The sequence below is a fragment of the Blastomyces gilchristii genome (assembly GCF_000003855.2).
Source record: "Blastomyces gilchristii SLH14081 genomic scaffold supercont1.10, whole genome shotgun sequence".
NCBI lineage: Eukaryota > Fungi > Ascomycota > Eurotiomycetes > Onygenales > Ajellomycetaceae > Blastomyces > Blastomyces gilchristii.
In genome coordinates, this window is record NW_003101673.1 from 1,146,315 (window position 1) to 1,166,987 (window position 20,673).

A 20,673-nucleotide genomic window follows, 5' to 3' on the forward strand; every position below is an offset into this window, starting at 1 on the left:
GTGTAGAGTATTCTATTGAGAAGAGATCTTCTTCTCTTCTTGAACTTGTGCTATGTTCTGTATTCATTTTGATTTAAACTTTCTGAGCTATTTGAGATGATGATTACAGCTCAAGTGACTCTTGTTCAGAGATATTATGTGTACATGTTGACTGTGTTGAATATCTTCTATTCATGTAAGAACACAGAGATTGCTTACAGACTTGTTATGAAAGTCTGTAGCAGATTAATTAATTTTGAAATCAATAATTCTTTTCAATCTGTGATGAGCAGCTGCAGAATCACTAATGCAGTATTTCAGAATTTAATTAGATCTTTAATTTAAGAGCATGAAGTATAAGAATATATTAAATTAGAGTGAATTCTTATATGCAAAAGAAACATAATCTGATGAAGGTGATATATAGAGTAGTTAATTATATTATTAAGATCTATCTATTATGCGGTCTTTTATATGTGTAGATGTTTGCTAAGTGATCAGTGTACACCTCACTTAGACAGAAGTGATCAGCCCGTAGAGAGAGAAATTCAACAAATTATATTATTAGATAATATCATTAAAAATATATTAATATTATAAACATTAATGTTGAAAAAATGTTAATACTTATATATTATAGTGATTTGTGAATCATAATAGTTAAATATATATATATATATATATTATTTCTGACTTGATTACAACTTGTACAATAATTTTTGAAAACTCAAAATTAATTTTAATTATTAATACTTATGAACTTATAACTAATTAATATAAAAAGAAAAAAACTTTTTCTATTTATTATCTTTCTTCTCTTTCTTATTCTTCTTCTTCTTCTTCTTCTTCTCATCTAAGATAATAATTATCTTAAAATCTCTCTTTACTCTCTTTTCAGAGAAGAGTTCTCACTGCTTCTTCTTAACTAGATTAATCTATATTTCAAAATCTCACATTTTCTGATCTGCTGTTTCAGATTTCATCTCAGTAGTAAGTAGATTAATATACTCAGAGAGTAAAGCTGTCTTCTTAATATACTGAATTATAAAGTATATTTAAGATCTGAATAAGATCTTAATTCTCTTCTTCTCTGCCAGCTTCTGCTAATTAATTAGAGAATAGAAGTATTATTAAAAATTATTATCTCTTAATAAATAAAAAACTTATCAGTTTTAACTTCTTTATTTCTTACTTTAACATCTTCTTAATCTTCTTTTACTATTACTTATTTATAGTAATACTCTTCTTCTCTCTCTCTCTTTTTATCTTAATTTTAAATTATTCTCAGAACTTCTTCTGATCTTACTACTACTGTATAAAACTCTTTACTATCTTCTTCTTTAATCTCTTATAGATAGTATTATCTGTATTATTTCTATACTTAGTTCAGTCTAAATCTATTAGAAGTGTTACTTAAAATCATTATTATTCTACTCTTTTATAAAGTCTCTTTAAGGTATTATAACATGTCTTATAATCTATTTTCTCTTACTTAAATATCTTCTTCTTCTCTTTCTTCAATCTGTGACTATGCTTATATTACATGTATCTTGATAATCTGCAGAACTGCAGAATATTTATTATTATTATTATTATTCTTCTTCTTCTTCTTCTTTTATTATACTTATATACAAGCGGAGCTTATAATGAGTTCTTGTATGATGTTAAATACAGATTAAGTGTTAATTCTTCTGTATAATTTATACAGGAGAAAATACAGATGTTGAGATTATACTAAGATAATAAGAACATAGAAAAATACAAAGAAGTGATAATTAGATACATGTGATAATAACTTCTCAGCTCAGAAATATAGAGTGATTTATTAAAGTAATTTGTACATCTCTGTATTTATTAAAAACCTGAGATGCTTGAGTTTCAGATTTAATGTATTCTCTGCAGGTTTCAAACTCACACGCCTTGCTCCGGTGGCCGAATGGTTAATGCGGCCACAATCTACAAACCGCTCCACCACGAACTCGCTCGATTTTTCGAATAAGAACCCGCCGATAGATCCATCGAAAAGCCCTCGATCATACGAGCATTTTGACCCCATCGCCGACCGCATACCCCGTGTGGTGGTGGAGTTATCCAGCCAAACGTGAACCAGACGTCGTTCAGAACTCCTGCGTGGGATTATCCCCCATTCTCCCCTACCACACCACAACCCCGGGCCAAATTGCCATACAAATTGTAAGGTGAAGAGACCTAGCCATATGCACCAATCTTCTCGATTTTGGAAGATCCCCGATCTGTAGTTGTGGAGATATCTGAGGAGCGACCTCCGCGAAAACCCTGTCCATCTTTGATGTTCCAAAACACCAACGCCAAGTCCCACCCTCGTACCGCCCTTCCCAATCTGGCCCATCCCCGGCAGAAAAATACAAAAAGATACCTCAGCGATAATATCAAGCACATAATCAACAGCCACTTCTGAAGTGCAACCTCCGCAGTCTGTCTTCAGTGTATCTAGACATCAACGCCAAGTCTCACCCTTGTACCACCCCTCTCAATCTGGCCCATCCCCAACAGAAGAGTACAAAAAGATACCTCAGCAACTGTACTCAATACATAATCAGCAGACACAACAACTATAAAATCAGTATACTTCAAGGTCTGACTGAGCCTTTGATCCCTGCACAGTGAGATATATTAAATCTAGTTTTAATACCTCAATATTCAATAGATTCTGTAAGAGATTGAGAACAGCAACACTAGATTTCTATTGAATTTGAGAATTAACTCTATATTGATATAATCATTGACAAAGTCTTCTATTTTGAGATATAAATAACCAGTTCCTCTACATCCTGCTGGCAATATTTATATTATTATATAGAAACAGACTTATATTCTCTATAATATCAAGACTCTGAAGAGGGAAAGTCTTGATAGAGAGTATACAGTAGTACATATCTTAGCAGTTTCTATCTCATTCTTCTGCAGCAGTTAATGCAAAAAAAAGATCTTAGAAATAGTTTTTTACTTCTCTTGAAAAAGTAAGATGTTTTTCTCTGAGTTTTATACAATATTCTTACAAAGAATTAAAAACAGAGTTGTTTTCTGTCATAATTTCATATTCTTTTAAGTAAGAATTACTTTTTCAGTGACTGAAGAGCTTTCATTAATACTTAATTCTTTTTTACACTCTTTATTAACTGATTTGAGTTGCACACTTGTTGTGTGAGGAGAATTGAATGATTTAGAATAAAATTGAATAGTTTTAATCAATTTCTCTGTAAAAAATTGATTTATTTTTTGTCAGTTTTTCTCTCAAAAACTGTCATATCATCTGATTTATTATCAATTGATATCATACTTTTCCTCACTGTATCTCAAGAAAGAGATTGTAAAGATTTTATTGATTTATCTTAAAAATCAATTTTAGTTTATTAGATTCTCTTCAAAAATCTAACCTAGTTACTGAACTAGTGTGAAAAAAATCAGGTGTTTTATACACAAAAGTCTTTTATTCTTCTTTTGAAACAGTCTGATCAACTTTTCAATTGAAAACAGACTTAGAAATATCTCAATTGAAACAGTCTGATCAACTTTTCATTGAGTGAAAACAATGAGTTCAAAAATACACTCAGTTGATGTGGAAAAAGATGCTTTCTCAAATGCTATTTCTGAGATTGAAATTCTGAAGAGAAGAAAGAAAGAAGAAATAGAGAAATAACAAGTTCTTGAAATACAGGAACTTGAAAAAGCAAGCAAGATTCTTGAAAAGCAGTGTCTGAGTGAGATGAATGAAGAAGTTCTGTTAATTCTTCATGCTCAGACTAGATAACTACAGAAGATGATCAAGTTCAAACTTGAAATCTCAAACACAGTTCAAAAAACCTTGAAAATTCCTAGTATAATCACTGACTCTTCATCTTGCTCTTCTTCTTTCTTTTTTCCTACTTCTTCTTCTTCTTTGAATTAGAAGAAAACATATGCTCAAGCAGCTGAATCTGCTGTCTCTAAACCTGCTGTCTTAAAACCTGCTCAAAATCCTGAGAAAACTGAGAAGAATACTGCTCATGTCTCTATTCATAGAAAAGTGAAAAAGAAAATACAAAAAGAGAAAAACTTTCAAATCTTCAGAAATAGAAGACTTATTCTCAAAGTCTTAAACCAGGATATTCTGCAAAGAAACAAGCTAAACTCAAATCTCATTTTCAGAATCAGAAATGAAATTAATCAGCAGTTCTTTTCTCAGTTGATAACTGATATTGAAGTTCAAAAACCAGTTATAGCTTCAATTGAGTCATCATTCTTTGAAAACTTCATCATTCTGACTACAATGCCTGAATTCAGTGCTGAATTCCTTATTCAGAATGAGAATCTCTGAAAGTCAGCAGTAGAATCTTTGTTAAATATAATAATTCTATCTGAAAGAGATGAAAAGTGAGACAAATTCATTCTTCATGATATTTCAGTTGAAATTTTTGACTGTGAAGAAGAAATACTACTTCTCAAAAATGAATTGAAAGAATACAACTCTATTCAACTGAGAAAGGAGTCTGTATGACTAAATTCAATTGAGTTCAGACAAAGTAGGAGAAATGTCTCTGTTCTAGTATATATAAAAACACTTGAACAGTCAAAGATCTCTGAAGTAAGAGTAGCAGGTTTAAAAATGAGAGTTCATGAATACAAAGACTCAAGAATGAATCTCAAAGCTTAAACACAGTGTTCAAACTGTCAAAGATATGAACACTTTGCAATCTCATGTTTTAGAGACTCAAAATATGCATTCTGTGCCAGAGATCACAAAACTAGTGAGCATAAATGTGAAACATGCTCAAAAAGAGATGAAATTTGTCAACATACTCTGCTTAAGTGCTCTAATTGCAAAGAAAAACATGCATCTAGCTCAAAAGAATGTATGTTTACTTCTAGAACTCAAAAGAACTGAAGAAAAGATAAAGCTCAAAGTCAATCTAGAACTGAAGAGAAGAGTCAAGTCAGTAGACTTACAACTGCAAGCTTAAAAAGAAGAAACTCTCAACTATCTAAGTCTTCAAACTTCAATTCTTCAGCTAAATGTAAATAGAATTTGAATTCTCAAACTTCTGTTAAGATTAGAGAATTGAGAAATGACTCTGGTGATAAACTAGATATAATGCAAGCAGTTGAGATTTCTACTTTTCAGAACAGTTATAATCTACTATCTAATGATAGTGATTAGATTCTACTCTACTCTCTTTTAGTATGAATATACAACAAAAACAACAAAAAAAGTTTAAAAACTCTTCAAAAATCACATTTATTCAAAATAATGTGAATAGAAACTCAAATTGTATTTATTCTTGTCTTCAAATTACATTTGAATAAAAAGTTGATTTTATACTGCTTCAGAAGCCGAATTTTGATGCTGAGCAAAAATATGTCATTTCTCATTCAAGCTACTACTGCTTTTTATCTCAAAAGTCTGAGATAAAGTCAAGAGTAGTGATCTATGAAAGAAAGAGATCAAGATATCAATTTAATCTAAGATTTGATATCATGTCTGACTCTGATATTCTGGTGAGTGATATTATAGATAAAGAAAATGAGTTTGATACTATACAGCTCATAAATATCTATAATGAAAAGTCATTGAAGAAAAATAATAATATCTGAACAATTGATAGAGGATTTCTGAACATAACTTCATCAAGAAACTCTATAATTGCAGGAGATTTCAATGCACATCATTTCTGATGAAATTCAGAATGCAAGAGAGCAGTGAGAGCTGATAATCTAGTTAAATGAATCTTTAAGCATTCAATAGATTTGGTTAATAAGTCTGATCAATAAACATTCTTTAGAAAAGACATGAAACAGAAGTCTATTATAGATCTAATCTTCATGTCATAAAATCTAATGAAAAGAAGACTTGTAAACTAGTTTATTGATTCAAATGAGACATCAGAATCAGGTCATGAGATTATTCAATTTAATATTGAACTGAGTGAAAAACAAATGAGTGAAAATCCTCTTCTCTCTAATCAGTATAACTTTGAAAAAGCTGATTGAAAAGCAGTTGAAGAAAGCATAAAACTGTTAAAATCTGAAAGACAGAATAAGCTATATTGGAATTCTGGTCAAGATATCTCAAATGAAATGCTTGAGAATAGAGTGAAGCTTATTACATCTATTATTCTAACAAGTGTTAGAGATAATATTTTAAAAAGAAAATCTTCTGAGTATTCAAAACCTTGATGAAATGAGAATATCTCATCTAAAAGAAAAGAATTAGCTACTGTTAGAAGAGATTGAAAGAATGATGTAATATCTGATGAAGAGTTCAAAGCTATCAGAAATGAATATTTTTCAGATATTAAAAGAGCTAAAACAGACTGCTGGAATAAATTTCTTGAAGAAGTACAAGAAAAGAAAGTTTTTAAAGCTTTTAACTATACTAAAACAAGAAGTGTAGCAAAACTTCCAGCCTTAGAATATGAGTTTCAGAATGAATCATATATAGTAAACTCTTTTAAGAAAAAATGTTAAGCTTTCATGAGAATTCTCTTTCAGAACTCATCAGATTCAGATTCAGATTCAGAGAAAGAGAATATATCACTTCTCAACTACATTGATGAAAATGACTGGGAATGGCCTGATCTTATACAAGATGAATTAGAGTCAGCTATCTTCTCAAGTTCTGTTAAAACTGCTGCAGGTTCTGATTCAATTAATCACTTGATTATTCAAAATACATATTCCTACTTAAAGAATGAATATTTTGAGCTCTTTTTCAATCTCTTGAAAAATGAATATCATTCTGAATGCTGGAGAGAAGCCACTGGAGTGATTCTTGCAAAACCTCATAGAAAAACTTCAATTCCTAAGTCATATAGAGTAATATCTCTATTGAACTGTCTAGAAAAGGTTTTAGAAAAGATAATAGCTACTTAACTATCTTTTATAAGCTCTATAGATGATTCTCTTTTATTCAGTGAATAAATGAGAGATAGAAAACAGTGTTCTGCAATTGACACTGTTCTCTCAGTTATTCATGATATTCAAATAGTAAAGCATGAGGGTCTGGTCTCAACTGCAGTTTTTATTGATATAAAAGAAGCATTTGATCATGTTTCAAAGTCAAAGTTAATTCAGATATTGAAGATATTAAAACTGTCACTTTCTCTAATAAAATGAGTTAACTGTTTTATATCTAAAAGAATTATACAACTCTTCTTTGATGAAATGAAATAAGACAAGACTGAGATATAAATAGAAGTATCATAGAGATCTTCAATCTCACTCATTTTATTTGCAATATACACTGCATATCTATTCAAAAATAGAAATATGAGAATAGTGCAATCTCTGAGTTATATGGATGATATTGATCTAGTCTACAGCTTAAAAACTATCAAAGAGAATTTGAAAGTAATTGAAGAAGCTGCAAAGGAAATCTTTGTTAGAGCAGATATCAATCAAATTCAATTTAATATGAATAAAACTGAGTTAATTTATTTCTTTTCTAGATTCAATGAGAAAGAACTATCTCTAACTCTTTTAAATAGAGAGATTAAACCCAGTGTAAATGTCAAATGATTAGAAGTATGATTAAACTTCAAGTTGAATTTTAAATATCACATTCAACAAAGAACTGTCAAGGCAGAAAGACTATTGAACAACATAATCAGACTATCAAATACAGAGAGGGGTCTATTCTTCCAGACTATGAGACAGTTATATATAGCCTGTATTACATCAGTAGCTGATTATGAAGTTCAAGTTTGATGAAATAATCAAGAGAATTTCACTGAACTCTTTCAAAGTCTGCAAAACAGAGTCTTGAGAAGAATTCTGAGAGCATTCAAACCATCTTCTATTAAAGCAATGAAAATTGAAGCTTCAATTCCTCCTCCTGCTATTAGATTTGAAAAGGCCTGTATGAACTATGCTCTGAGAGTTGTAAAGATGAGCTCAAATCATATAATCAGAGAAAGAGTCTCTTCTTCATTTCCATCAATTAACTCTGGAAAAACTCTTCTTCATTTCCACCAATTAACTCTGGAAATGAACTGGATTGAAATAGATTTCTTGATTGGAATGAAAATAATTCTTCAAAGAAAATGCCTTCTCAACTGTACAGACTATGCTCTCTGATTAAAAATCAATTTTCTTCTTTAAATGTTGAAAAAGTTGATCATGAGAAGTTATCTCTCTGGAGAGAAAAGCTTGAATCTCTTATAGACTTACAAATAAGTGAACTATCAAAAGAGAAAGAATATGAACAGCATTTGAAGAGAATTTCTACAATCAATATAAAAGACTCTATTCTGATTTATTCAGATAACTCAAAAAATGAGAACTTGAATAGATTAGGTGCAGGCATTGCTTATACTGAAGATAATATTAATTTTATCTCAGATTTCTGAAATCTAGACTCTGAATATGAAGTCTTTGATGCTGAACTATTTGTGATAGTGAAAGCTTTCAAACTCATTGAAATAAAATCTCATAAAAGAGAAAATTGTTTGAAAGAGATATGAATATTCTCTGATAGTCAAGCTGCTTTAAAAAGACTTAGAAATAGTCAGATTTATAATAGTCAAATGAATCTTGAACTGATCTTAAACTCTGTTTTGAAAATTCAAAAGAGAAGAATATTAAAGCTGATAATTCATCTGCACTGAGTTTCTACTCATATGAATATTCATGACAATGAATTGGCTGATTCAGCTGTAAAAAAGAGTGCAGAATTAAGCAGATCTATTCAAAAAATTATGTCCTGATCTTTTATAAAGAGAAAAATAAAAGAATCTTGTTTAGACAAGTGAAATGAAAGCTGGCAGAAACAAAAGAAGAGTATACATTATTCAAGATTTGAAACAAAACTCAAGTGAAAATCTTGTTCAATTAAATGTAAAAAGAAAATATTCTCATCTATAATACAGCTGAAACTAGGACATGGCTATTTCAAATCTTATATACAAAGATTTGATGATAGATTTGACTCAATAGAATGCTCATTCTGCAATACAAATGAGAATTCTGAGTATATTGTAATGCACTGTGTATTATACAATAGTCTCAGAGCCAGATTGAAAGAGAAGTATGATCTAAATCAATTAAATATGAGATTCTTATTCTCAACTGAGACAGGAATTAAATACTTAATAGACTTTCTATCAGAAACTCAAGCAGCTATAAGAAAATGGCTAAATTCAGAACTATCTGAATATGAAGAGGAGGAAATCAATCAGATATAGTCTGTTAAAACAGCTATACACTCTCTTTTAATAATTTGTTTTGTTATAGTCTCTCTTTACTTTATCTTTTTCTTTATCTTTTTCTTTCAATTTCTTTCTATCTATCTATTTAATATGTCTATCTTTGAGACTGTGTTCTTTTTCTCTTTTTCTTTGTCATGATATTGTCAAATGATTTCAAAGTATCAAAAGATGTTAAAACACTGCAATTTGTAAACAGTTTTTGTATTCTGAGCTGGAATTTTCTGATTTTGCATATCTGAAATTGATGAATGTATAATAGTTAACTTTACAGACATAGAAAAAACCCTGAGAACTAAAAGTTCTCAGGTAGATGTCATAGTCTCTGACTGCATACATCTATAATTGAAGAATAATAATAATAATAATAATAAAGTTAATGCGGCCACCCAGTAGCGCCTTGGCGTGGGAAACCAAGGTGTGTGAGTTCGAAACCCGCAGGAGATACATTAAATTCAGAACTCAAGCACCTCAGGTTTCTAATAAATACAGAGGTGTACAAATCACTTCAATAAATCACTCTATATTTCTGAGCTGAGAAGTTATTATTATATGTATTTAATTATCACTTCTTTGTATTTTCTATATTCTTATTATCTTGACATAATCTCAACATCTGTATTTCCTTCTGTATAATCAACACTTAATCTGTATTTAACATCATGTAAGAACTCATTATAAGCTCTGCTTGTATATAAGTATAATGAAAGAATAATAATAATAATAATAATAATAATAAACTCATACGTCTTAATTTCTCATGCTAAGGCACTACTGAGTAACTATATTAATCATTCAGTCACTGAGACACTGTAGAATATTTGAAGAAGAATAACATAATTAATTTCAGTAAGTACTAAAGAGAGATAGAAGTAGAAGAGATAATTAAAAATAATATAATAATAATAATAATAATAATAATAATAATAATAATAATAATAATAATAATAATAAAAGAGAGAGTGTATTAAAATATATTACTACTAACTTATCAAATATAAAGAGACTTAAAGAAAATATTAATAGCTTTCAGAGATGTACAGAAACATCTATAATATTATATAATAATATCATCTTTATTCAATACATACACTGTTAATATTCTTTGTATACAGTTATTATATAATCTGTATTAGAGATATATATAGAAAACAGATCTTTATTACTAAAGTAAATAATTGTAGCAATTCTCTATTTTTATATTATAAAGATAAGTTATTTTTATTTTTTTTTCTCTCTTTTCTTCTCTTCAATCAATCACTAATTTCAAGCTGATATGAAAACTATTAAAACACTCTCAGAAACTCCTAAATTGAAGAGTATAGACTAATTAAATTTTAAATACAGAAGAAATTAAATTATCTTCTATAGATTTAATTATTCATTTCTCTTTTAAATAAAATAGTAGTTGCATTCTCTCTTCTTCTTAATTAAATAAAACATAGTCTGTGAAAAGTGAGTATTATATTAGATTATAATAATCAATACAGTCTTAGCATGCAGAGCTGTATATATATAGTATATACTGAACTGAGAGACTGTATAAGTTACAAATCAGCAGCAGCATTTCAGAAAAAGTTATACAGTGTGAGAAAGCTACAACTCTCAGTTATATACACAGATTATTATTATTATTATTATTATTCTTTCATTATACTTATATGCAAGTAAACCTTATAATGAGTTCTTGCATAATGTTAAATACAGATCAAGTATTGATTATACAGAAGAAAATACAGGTATTGAAATCATATCAAGATAACAAGAATATAGAAAATACAAAGAAGTAATAATTAAATACATGCAATAATAACTTTTCAGCTCAGAAACATAGAGTAATTTATTAAAGTAATTTATACATCTCTGTATTTATTAAGAATCTGAGATGCTTGAGTTCTAGATTTAATGTATTCTCTGCGGGTTTTGAACTCACATGCCTTGATTTCTCATATCAAGATGCTATCAGATGACTGCATTAATTATTCAGTCATCAGAGCTATATACACAGAGAGTGAATCACTGTTAGACTGATTATATAACTGTGTCTGAGATTAGAACTAGATTTTTTAATAGTCTTATTATTAATTTAACTAATCTCATTACATAGTTTTAATATTAAATAGTAGTTTTATACTATTTCAGTAAGACTTACTATCTACTCTTATTACATTTTTCAAATAAGATCATGATTTTCACTTCTTAATTTAAATTATTTTTATTACTTTAAATAACTTTAAATCTCATTTGAGTATTATCAAAAAGTGTTACTTTTTAAAAAATTAAAAATAGTCTAAAAAAAACCTTAAAATGTCTAAAAATAGTAACTTTATATCAAGAATAAGATTAAATGAGATTAAATAAGATCACTTTCTTATTTTTTTCAAGTCATGATTTCATTTTAAGATCTGATATATAGTTACTTTACATGTTTTTTTAATAGCTAGTTTCAGCAGAATTCATATTAAGAAATGTATAAGATCAGATTAAATGAGATTAAATATGAAATTTATAATCTCAGTAGTCAGTCTAATCACTGTAGTAAGTATATATATATTAAAGTAATACTTTTTAATAATACTTAGTTTTTAATATAATGAAAATAGAGTCTTTCTGTGAGATCTGTTTTTATCAAAAGTCAGAGAATTTTATATTTCTCAAGATTATTTTCACATATCTTATTCATGAAATTGATGAGAAAAATCATTGATTTCAGTATTCTATTCTTGATATTATTCAAGTGATAGCAGAGTTCACTCTGATCACACTTTTTAAGTGTATATTTTCTAATTATTCACATTTGTATAGATATATACTAATTATTTATTAAATAATATTAAGATAATAACTTATTATAATTATATTATTCTTATTATAAGAGATATACAGTTAGTAATAAATATTATAAAAACTTTAAGTAGTAAGTATTTTAAGAGTACTATAACTCTATAATCTTAATTTTTTTTATTTTTATTTTTTATTTTTTTTATTTTTCTTTTTCTTTTCTTTTTTTTTCTTTCTCTTTCTTTCTTTCTCTTTTTTTCTTTCTCTTTTTTTTCTTCTTTTTTTCTTATTATTGTTTTATTTTTTTTTTTATTTTTTTTTATATTTTATATTTTTTTTAAATTAAATAATATGAATTATAATCTGTATTTAGAAAAGTAATGATATTTAATAACACTCTTTGTTAAATTTTCAATAAATGAGTACTATGTTATAATATTATATAAGTGAGAAATAATTTCATAATCTTATTTAATATTATTTTTAATAATAAGATCAGAATAAAAATATAACTAAGAATTTAAATATATTCTTTATCTAAGACTAGATTTTTATTTAAAAAGTGAATCTGAAATCTTTAATATTTAAAATAATGTGATTTAAGATTAATGTAATAAATATAAATCATGATCAGAAGTAATACTTTTAAATAATATAATAACTATAAAGTTTAATTCTGATCTTAGACACGGTCACACAGTCAGTCTAATACTGATAAAATAAGACAATTTTAACACCTAATAAATATATTAAATAAAGCAGTTAAAATAATAATTATATTGATAAGAAATTCTGAATTAGCAGCATTTATGTGTAAAACAGATCTTATAACCTATAAAAGATGTAATTATGTAAAGCTTACTTGATTGAAAAGATTGCTAGCTTGTGAGAAGTTATATAGTGAAAGGATTAATAAGCCAGGACATGTAACCTGACATCTCACATCATTTGTCACAGAATTTCATTACCACATTAGAACTGTATATTATTTTCGATTTTTCTTTAAATAGTTTCGCAAAAGGGATTCTCATTTCATTTTCAATGAGCATACACATCTGTTTTCAGACTTTCCATTGCCCCCACTTTATTTCTTGCGTATTTATTCATTACAACATGTATATTTTGTTTCGCTCCAGAACTTTTAGAAGTCGGCATCATCCTCGTCGGGAAGAGGCATCTGGGCAGCTTGTCTCATCTCCTCCTCGGCGGCGGCGATCGCAGCCGGATCAACTGTTGCCTCAGGTGGTGCGAGTGCAATGTCGGCAACGAATTCCTGTTGAGTTTGAGGGGATTAGAACGACGTATATATCTCACTAGGGCTATAATTTGGGTGGGTTCTAGAGGACTTACCAGGCCAGGGTTGCCAACGAGCTTTCTGGCGAGCCACAGGAAGGGCTTCTCGAAGTTGTAGTTGGACTTGGCGGAAATATCGTAGTACTGGAGATTCTTCTTGCGGTGGAAAGTGATGGTCTTGGCCTTCACTTTTCGCTCTTTAACGTCGACCTTGTTACCGCAGAGGACGATGGGGACATTTTCGCAGACGCGAACGAGGTCACCTGGATAAAAAATGAGTTTTCCAAACCAGAAGATAAAGATGTTTCATCACTATGGACGTGCTACAAAACAAAGAAGTAAAATACAATAAAAAGGGAATATCTGGGGAATACTTACGATGCCAAGATGGGACGTTCTTGTAGGTAATGCGGGAGGTGACATCGAACATGATGATGCCACATTGGCCGTTGATATAGTAACCATCTCTCAGACCACCAAACTTTTCTTGTCCGGCAGTATCCCACACATCGAACTGGATGGCGCCCAGATTCTAGATACCCCTCTCATTCTTCTTGTTAGATAGTTGCGATAACCGAAAATAGATTTGACAGGCGAAGGAAGTGAAGGCTGGAGAGATCGATGGGGGAGCGTGGCGCACCGTCTGAAAGTTGAGAGGGTGGACTTCAACACCCAAAGTAGCAATGTATTTCTTCTCAAATTCACCAGTCAGATGGCGTTTTACGAAGGTAGTCTATTTTCAACGGAGGAGAAAAGCGGTAGGTTAGCAAAGATATTCCTGTAATATATTGTTCATTTTTCTTGGGTCGATGATTTGGGCGTTGTTTCGTCGTCCTGGAGTGGGACATGTTGCTACGGAGGGGTAGCGAGGGGCTAGTTTCGCCTTTGCGAAGGAGCGAAAGAGGCCTCCGTTTCCAACTCCCCAACGCGTAGATGACAAGGGACGTGGGAGGTGAAAGGGTGCTTTTCTTGATATCCTTACCTTGCCGGTACCGCCGTCACCGACGAGGACGAGCTTGAAGGTGGGTGGAGCTTGCTGCGCGGCCATTTTTTGTTGATGAGAAATATAGGAGGGGTTTTTTTCTAGGAGGGGAAAACCAAAGGGAAAACAACAGAACAGAAAAGAAAAGAAAAGCGTCAGTCGCCCTTCTGCTAGTGGAGAAACAGAACAGGCAGGCCAGATGAGAGGGAGTGTGTCTGTCAGTCAAGGGGCGTATGCGTGGTGATGATATAGGATGATGATGATGATGCTGGGGGGGAGAGGTCGAGGAGAAGGCGATGATGGATGGGGCTTGTTGTTGTCTAGCGGGCGAGGGAAAATAAAATAAAATAAAATAAAATAAAAAAGAAAAGAAAAAAGAAAAAATTGGCTGCGAGAAACGAGAAACACGGAAACAAACAGGCTGCAAAGGGAAGGCGGTGAACTGCGCGCCAGGCAGAAGGTCACGTGGTTGATTCGCAAATCTCCATTTGCTTTGAATTTCTTAATTTCTTTATAACAATTATTCATAACTAAGGGTAATTATTATTAGAAACTTACTGCTTGACCTTTTTTCTTTGTTGTCAACCTATTTAAATCATGGCCTTGGGTTTGTTTTCACTATCTCTGTTTGTATGTTTTGTAGCCCTTGTCTGGAAGGTTAACTATGTATACTGTAGTGCCTCCTTTCAAACTGTGAATTCTGCTTTCTTGTTGCTTGACATAAGGGGAATAAAAGGGGGAAATAGAGGAAAACATTGATTAGAATAGAATTCGAGGAGGAAGAAGTAGTAGTAGCAGCTATGAAAACTAAATTAAACAAAAGAAGAAAATGAAACAAAGAAAGAGAAACCAAAATCAGGCAAGCTCGTTTAAATTCATACAGCGCATTAAAATCATATCGAGTGGTCCTTGGGAAAATAGCCTGTACTCCAAATAAAAAAAAAAAAAAAAAAAAAAAAAAAAAAAAAAAGCCCGGTGAAGTCCAGTGAACTCTCAGCTCTGCACCAGACCAAAGGAAGAGATAATAACAGAAGCAAAAAAAATGGAATGTTAAAAAGAAAAAAGAAAAAGGAGAGCTCTGGTAATTGCAGAATGTACCTGCCAATTTCCGCCTTCTCATACTAACACAATATGGCACCCCAGCAAGCCTAGACCCCCCCAGTTCCGGCGGGGGGTAAGCTGCACAGTGAGGTCTTTCATCTCACCAGATTCATCTTTCCGAACGAGCTTAACCAGGATGGTTTTCTAAATAAAACGAAAGGTATGTTAGCGCAGGGAAGAGCAAAAAAAAAAAAAAAGAAAAGAAAAAGAAAAAGAAAAAGGCTTAAACAAGTGTCAAAATCCTCTCCGTGTGGGGGTATATAGTTTAACAACTAAATGAAAGAAAGAAAGTAAAATAAAATAAAATAAACAACATACCCCTTCATTCCGCCGCACAACCTCCGCCACTTTCGTGAGGTTCTCATGATTCATCCAATTAACGTGTCCAACGCTGCGGACTCTGTCTCCCACTTTAATCCCCGCCTGCGCTGCAGGGCTCCCGTCGGCTACGTTATTAATCTTTGCAAATGGTGTCTCTATAATCCCCGCTTGTGCGCTGCTGGTGGCTGAATCTTCGACGGAGGTTGTAGAGGTCGACGTTGATGGGGTAGAGGTTGTGGTTGTTGGAGGGCAGTTTGCGTTCTGTTGATCACGGAGCCGGGCGAAGCCTTCGTGGACGCCCTGTTCGACCCTCGCCATGACATCCTTGTAGTCATTCCGTAGGTGGATTATTCGCGCTCGTGTCGTGCGGACTGTGGGCGAGGATTTAGTTTAGCATTTGTTCTAATTCACTGTTATATTTGTTTGTTTCGTTCCCCCTGTCATCTTCCGTTGTCCATCGATGGTGGAGAGGAGACGTACTCTGCGCAATATCCAAATCGTCCCGGGGGTATCCATCGAAAGTAGTCAGGCTCGTTAACATAGTAACTCCATGCTACATCAACCGCATATAACGATTAGTTCTAGCGACTCCTACTTCACTGTCCAGTGGTCAAGCCCATTCTGTGGAGGGGCATATTTGATTTTCAGAACGACAAATGCTTCTACCAGAAGAAAGGGGAAAAGCCAAGAAGAAAAAGAAAAACAAAAGGAGATAACATACAGAATCAAGCACACTGCTAAGTTCCCGAAACTCCGCTTCCAGGCGTTCCTTTTCATCAAAAAGCTCGTCTAGAGACAAGCTCGACAGCTCGCGACCATTTCGCGTTGGCGCGGAGGTGGGGCCCGAGGCCAACGTGGGTGCATGAATGTCGTCGTCCATTGGAATGCCCATTTCGAGGGGTGGATTTTCAGGCTCTATCCGTCAAGACCTCATGGCTATGATTCTGGGACGAAAATTCGTAGAGCGGGAGGAAAAGAAGAAGAGTTGGCTTTGTTGCGGGGGTGTGTTTCGGGAGCAGACTCTCATTATTGGATTGGAATGCGGGCAACAAGCCAGATATTTATGTGATTATGTAAGTCTGATGGATTGCCAAGAGCCGGGTCTTCGCGGTATCTACAACTGAATCTTCGGGGAAGAAAAGGGGAGACGGGGAGACTTTGGAGGCGGGCAACGCATATACACACATATATTGCGTTGTCTCCTTTCGTCTGCTCTATAAAGTGAGTGGTTCTGGTGACATCCAAGAGCGTGTGTGCCTGTCTGTCCCCTCATACATAACCTGCCTGGTGTGGAAGAACAGAAATGCCAGTCCACATCTCTACAGCGTATGCGTACATACACATACCTATAAGGTATACCTATAGGTAATGTCTACTACGAGCATACCCCTCACTTGCAAAGTACGCTGCATACGTATGCTTTGGCTGTTTCTTAAATCTAGTTCTCAGTTTGCAAGAATGACCCGAAAACCCTTCCAGCTGTGGCTTCCTCCATTCGTGCTGTTTACTGCCGTCATACGTTGGCAGTTTCGCCTATATATACTTTTTTTTTGTCGCGTCAGCCTCGTGTATCTGATAGACTACGTCTTCTTATCATTCACTCCTTGCAACAATCCATCCAGTTGCTCCCACATTTCTCTTTCTTTCCCCCAAGCTATTCGCTTGGGTTCCATGTCTAAATAGCTAGACCTTGCCCATGGAATCTATTGGAGAGAGCATGGAGGAAGATTCTAAGAGAAAGTCTTTTGGAGATCAATCCTCCATATCAGAGCCTACTGCAGTCCCTGTGATGCCAGCTGCCAATCGGGACTCCCACAGCTTCAAACGATGGATAAGGAGCATGCGGAAGAAAAGAACGCCAAACTATGACGGCCCACCACGCTATGTTGTGGGGTGGCCTGACGATGAGAGTGAAGACGAGAGTTACAGGATGTTCCCCTCACTCTACCAAAGCCAGCCAGACCAGTCGTCTACTGCGTCCTCGTCCAATTTGATGACTGTCAAAACGGCCAGCCTTGGAAGCTTAAGCTTGCTGACCCGCCCGCGAACAAATACGCAGACAAGTACCCAGCGAAGTGCGTGCCACAGCAGCGCCTTTTCTGGGTCAGATGCAAGGGTATCTATGGAGAGCAACAAACTGACATCAACGCTGTCTCTGGATGAAGGTGCATGGAACCGTGCTGTCCAAAGACGACAGGTAATAAGGGAGATATTGGAGACAGAGATCACATATCTTGCGGCGCTAAAGGCGCTTGCAGAGGTATGTTGACTATGCTAAGCCGCCTCGAATATACTTGAGTTGGAATACTAATGATTTCAAAAAGGTTCTGACCACGCTAGGAATAACTGAGACTGCACTGCAGCGGAGCACACTCGATCTTATCGGTTTACACGAAGATCTCCTAATCAAGTTGGAGGACGCGATGCCTCGGTCAGATAGGGTCGTCACCCCAATATGGACGACTGCGCGCCGGCATATTAAGTTTGGCAACGTGGACGCTAGCCTGACGAAAGCAAGCCGGAAGTCAGTGACCACAAGAAAGCTGCGTGAACCTGTCGATTCCCGGATTAAGTCGTCCAAATCGGTGGCAGCAGAACCAAACGAGGCTGCTATGGTGGCTAGGATAATGCAATCAATGGTAAAACCTATGACTGCTTACGCCTTTTTGCCTGTTTATCATTTTTTTTTATCATAGGCTAACACATCCCATCCTGCTATAGCTTCCACAGTTTAAAGTTTATGAAGACTATGGCGTCAAATACCAACTTGTATTCAAGGAGATAGACCTGTTACGCAAGTCAATAACGAGTTGGCAGGCTTTCGATCACGGGATTGAAGCTCTCTTGAAAAATGTGGTTTCCACTAATACTCGTGAAGCCATATCTAACCAATGTTTTACTCTTGGTGACCTCCTGATGAAGGTGCGTGTCCATTGCTGATTACGTGAGCGTTGGCAAAGATTGCTGCTAACAACCACATTCAATAGCCAATCCAACGGGTTTGCAAGTATCAACTATTCCTTGCTGAACTGCTCAAGAGCACACCTGTTGCCGATTGTCCTTCCTCCCACGCTATAATCGAGGGGGCCTTACAGCGGACACTTTCAGCATCACAGGACATAAATCGTGCTACGGGAGATCCAGTCGCCAAAGATAGAATTCGGAAATCTATGTTGCTAGGAGAGAGACTCGATTTTGCGAAAAAGGTATGGAATCTCGTTCTGATCTATACGAACATACAGTTGTTTCAGTATTGATTTATTTTATTAATTAGGGTGACCGCAGTGTGCTCCACGACTTTGGGCCTATCAAGTTGTGTGGAGCTCTGCATGTTACGTATCAAACCAAAGACAGCGTCACTGGTGAATATATGCTTTGTTGTCTATTTGGTAAATACTTCCTACTCGCAACCCCATGCGAAGACAATCGGAAATTCAATGCTGTTGCAGTAATTCATATTCCAGGCGCCAGCGTAGAACCTGCGGACAACGGTATAGGTGAGTGGTGGCAATTTGTGATATAGTAAAATGCTACAAAAGAAACTAATTGATTCTAGGCCTCCACTGTGTTTATGCACCTTTTTCTTGGAAATTGGTCTTCGAGGCGCGGAAGCAAACTTTTGAAATAGTATTGACTGGATGTTCTGAGAGAGAGGCTTCCCGCTGGAAGGACCACCTTATGAGACAGTCACTAGCTGAGACGCATAACTCGTTGGATGAAAATATCATTATGCAGAAATACTCCACGACCCGGCTGGCTATGAAACCACTTTCCGCAGCCGTTTTTGATAGGCAAGTACACAAACTTAGCCGTCGTTCATCCATCCACGGTTCCTTGTTCAGCGCGCCTTCGCACCCAGATTGCGTTCGCCTTCTCATTAAAGGAACCCAAGCGGTACCCCATGACAACCATACCAGATCATCCACTCTTGGGAGATCACAATCCCTCCAATTAGCACGCCAGTCTGTTGTTCTCGCCCCTAAGCGGCAGGACAGAATTCGAATGGAAAAATCGCTTTATGATGTTTGGACGTGTGACGTTCTTCCATATCCAGGAATGCCGGCCTGGAGAGGAGAGCACTTGATACGCTCATCCGCAGAATCTTTTATTAGAAGACTGAGTTCACGACGGCCGTTCACAAGGCGATCCAGCAGTCTCGCGACCACGATCACAACGAAGTCCGTTGAGCGTACTATTACATGCAAAGAGGACATCTCCTTCTGGGACTACATCGGGCATACGGAAACCGTTTCATCCTCGATGAATTCCGCTAGAGCTCATGAGATCGTTCATGAGGAAAAAGATGATTTCGACTGCCGTTCGTTTGGGGTTGTCGACGCTCAGCAACAGAAAGCATCCTCGAAGGGACGGGCAGAGAAAAAAAAGGCAAATAGTCCGTTCGGGAGCGAACGTAACAAGCCATCGCTCAGGAAGAGATGGAGCGTTTCCATTTTCAAGACGAGCACCCCAGTTGTACCTACCATGACCTGTTGATTCTGTGCTTTTCCGCTGGGATTTCCTGGATGCCCGAATGTTAGGTACGTAATAGTAATATACTTGTACGGCACATAAGTTTTATAGTCCGTATCATGGCTCAAGAGTTAAGGGAGGCGTATTGGGCGGATGGAAGGAGATAGAACAGCCCATAGACAGGGGGAAAGGGGTAGTGTTCATGATGAATTGGTTGGTGGGTGATGGTGGGATTATAATAAATTCTTTATATAAATTCATGGCTTTCGCATTTTAAGGGGCACCCATTGCCAAACGAACTAACTAGCTAATTGCCTGCCTGGCTAAAAGAATGAAATGACAAGAACCATCTGGAACAATTGGGTTATGACGTATCCAGGATAACCAAGTTTTTCCGCGTTAATTAGTTTGTGGATTGTTTCCCCCCAAGTGCCACCGCCCAGCTCTCTTTCTCATTTACTGGGCGGGGCGGAACCGGCGCTAGAAGCGTTGGCCGATGACGTCGTTGAAATCCAGGAGACGGGGCTA

General features: G+C 34.6%; 4 protein-coding genes across 4 annotated transcripts; 1 reads left to right on the top strand and 3 right to left on the bottom strand.

Annotated features, from left to right (window-relative positions):
* Window positions 1-1,348: 1,348 nt before the first annotated feature.
* On the bottom strand, window positions 1,349-2,454 carry BDBG_17225 (uncharacterized protein; the record flags this gene model as incomplete). Its single annotated transcript, XM_031724997.1, has 2 exons — window positions 1,895-2,454; window positions 1,349-1,354 (listed from the first exon to the last, which is right to left on the bottom strand). The coding sequence occupies exons 1-2, from the start codon at window positions 2,345-2,347 to the stop codon at window positions 1,349-1,351; spliced, it is 459 nt and encodes a 152-aa protein (XP_031578829.1). The 5' UTR covers window positions 2,348-2,454.
* Window positions 2,455-12,671: 10,217 nt separating this feature from the next.
* BDBG_05225 (GTP-binding nuclear protein GSP1/Ran) lies at window positions 12,672-14,617 on the bottom strand. Its single transcript, XM_002624410.2, has 5 exons — window positions 14,254-14,617; window positions 13,912-14,004; window positions 13,650-13,803; window positions 13,329-13,534; window positions 12,672-13,251 (listed from the first exon to the last, which is right to left on the bottom strand). Exons 1-5 carry the CDS (start codon window positions 14,317-14,319, stop codon window positions 13,120-13,122), a joined length of 651 nt encoding a protein of 216 aa, XP_002624456.1. The 5' UTR covers window positions 14,320-14,617; the 3' UTR covers window positions 12,672-13,119.
* A 137-nt stretch (window positions 14,618-14,754) lies between these two features.
* BDBG_05226 (26S proteasome non-ATPase regulatory subunit Nas2) lies at window positions 14,755-16,865 on the bottom strand. Its single transcript, XM_002624411.2, has 4 exons — window positions 16,397-16,865; window positions 16,156-16,228; window positions 15,673-16,046; window positions 14,755-15,498 (listed from the first exon to the last, which is right to left on the bottom strand). The coding sequence occupies exons 1-4, from the start codon at window positions 16,565-16,567 to the stop codon at window positions 15,370-15,372; spliced, it is 747 nt and encodes a 248-aa protein (XP_002624457.1). The 5' UTR covers window positions 16,568-16,865; the 3' UTR covers window positions 14,755-15,369.
* Window positions 16,790-20,655, top strand: BDBG_05227 (RSP protein). The gene is made up of 6 exons (XM_031722041.1): window positions 16,790-17,935; window positions 18,000-18,314; window positions 18,397-18,597; window positions 18,663-18,881; window positions 18,950-19,172; window positions 19,232-20,655. The coding sequence occupies exons 1-6, from the start codon at window positions 17,372-17,374 to the stop codon at window positions 20,167-20,169; spliced, it is 2,460 nt and encodes an 819-aa protein (XP_031578830.1). The 5' UTR covers window positions 16,790-17,371; the 3' UTR covers window positions 20,170-20,655.
* Window positions 20,656-20,673: the final 18 nt, after the last annotated feature.

Excerpts from the sequence above, each read along its gene's own strand:
- BDBG_05225 (XM_002624410.2), bottom strand. The coding sequence starts at position 14,319 with ATGGCCGCGCAGCAAGCTCCACCCACCTTCAAGCTCGTCCTCGTCGGT. Across the intron at positions 13,535-13,649 it reads GAACGTCCCATCTTGGCATC|GTGACCTCGTTCGCGTCTGC; the intron begins GTAAGTATTCCC and ends TTTTTTATCCAG. Across the intron at positions 13,252-13,328 it reads TCGTTGGCAACCCTGGCCTG|GAATTCGTTGCCGACATTGC; the intron begins GTAAGTCCTCTA and ends CAAACTCAACAG.
- BDBG_05226 (XM_002624411.2), bottom strand. The coding sequence starts at position 16,567 with ATGGGCATTCCAATGGACGACGACATTCATGCACCCACGTTGGCCTCG. Across the intron at positions 16,047-16,155 it reads CGATTTGGATATTGCGCAGA|TCCGCACGACACGAGCGCGA; the intron begins GTACGTCTCCTC and ends CCTCGCCCACAG. Across the intron at positions 15,499-15,672 it reads TTGTGCGGCGGAATGAAGGG|AAAACCATCCTGGTTAAGCT; the intron begins GTATGTTGTTTA and ends CGTTTTATTTAG.
- BDBG_05227 (XM_031722041.1), top strand. The coding sequence starts at position 17,372 with ATGGAATCTATTGGAGAGAGCATGGAGGAAGATTCTAAGAGAAAGTCT. Across the intron at positions 18,598-18,662 it reads TTGGTGACCTCCTGATGAAG|CCAATCCAACGGGTTTGCAA; the intron begins GTGCGTGTCCAT and ends CACATTCAATAG. Across the intron at positions 18,882-18,949 it reads GACTCGATTTTGCGAAAAAG|GGTGACCGCAGTGTGCTCCA; the intron begins GTATGGAATCTC and ends TTTATTAATTAG.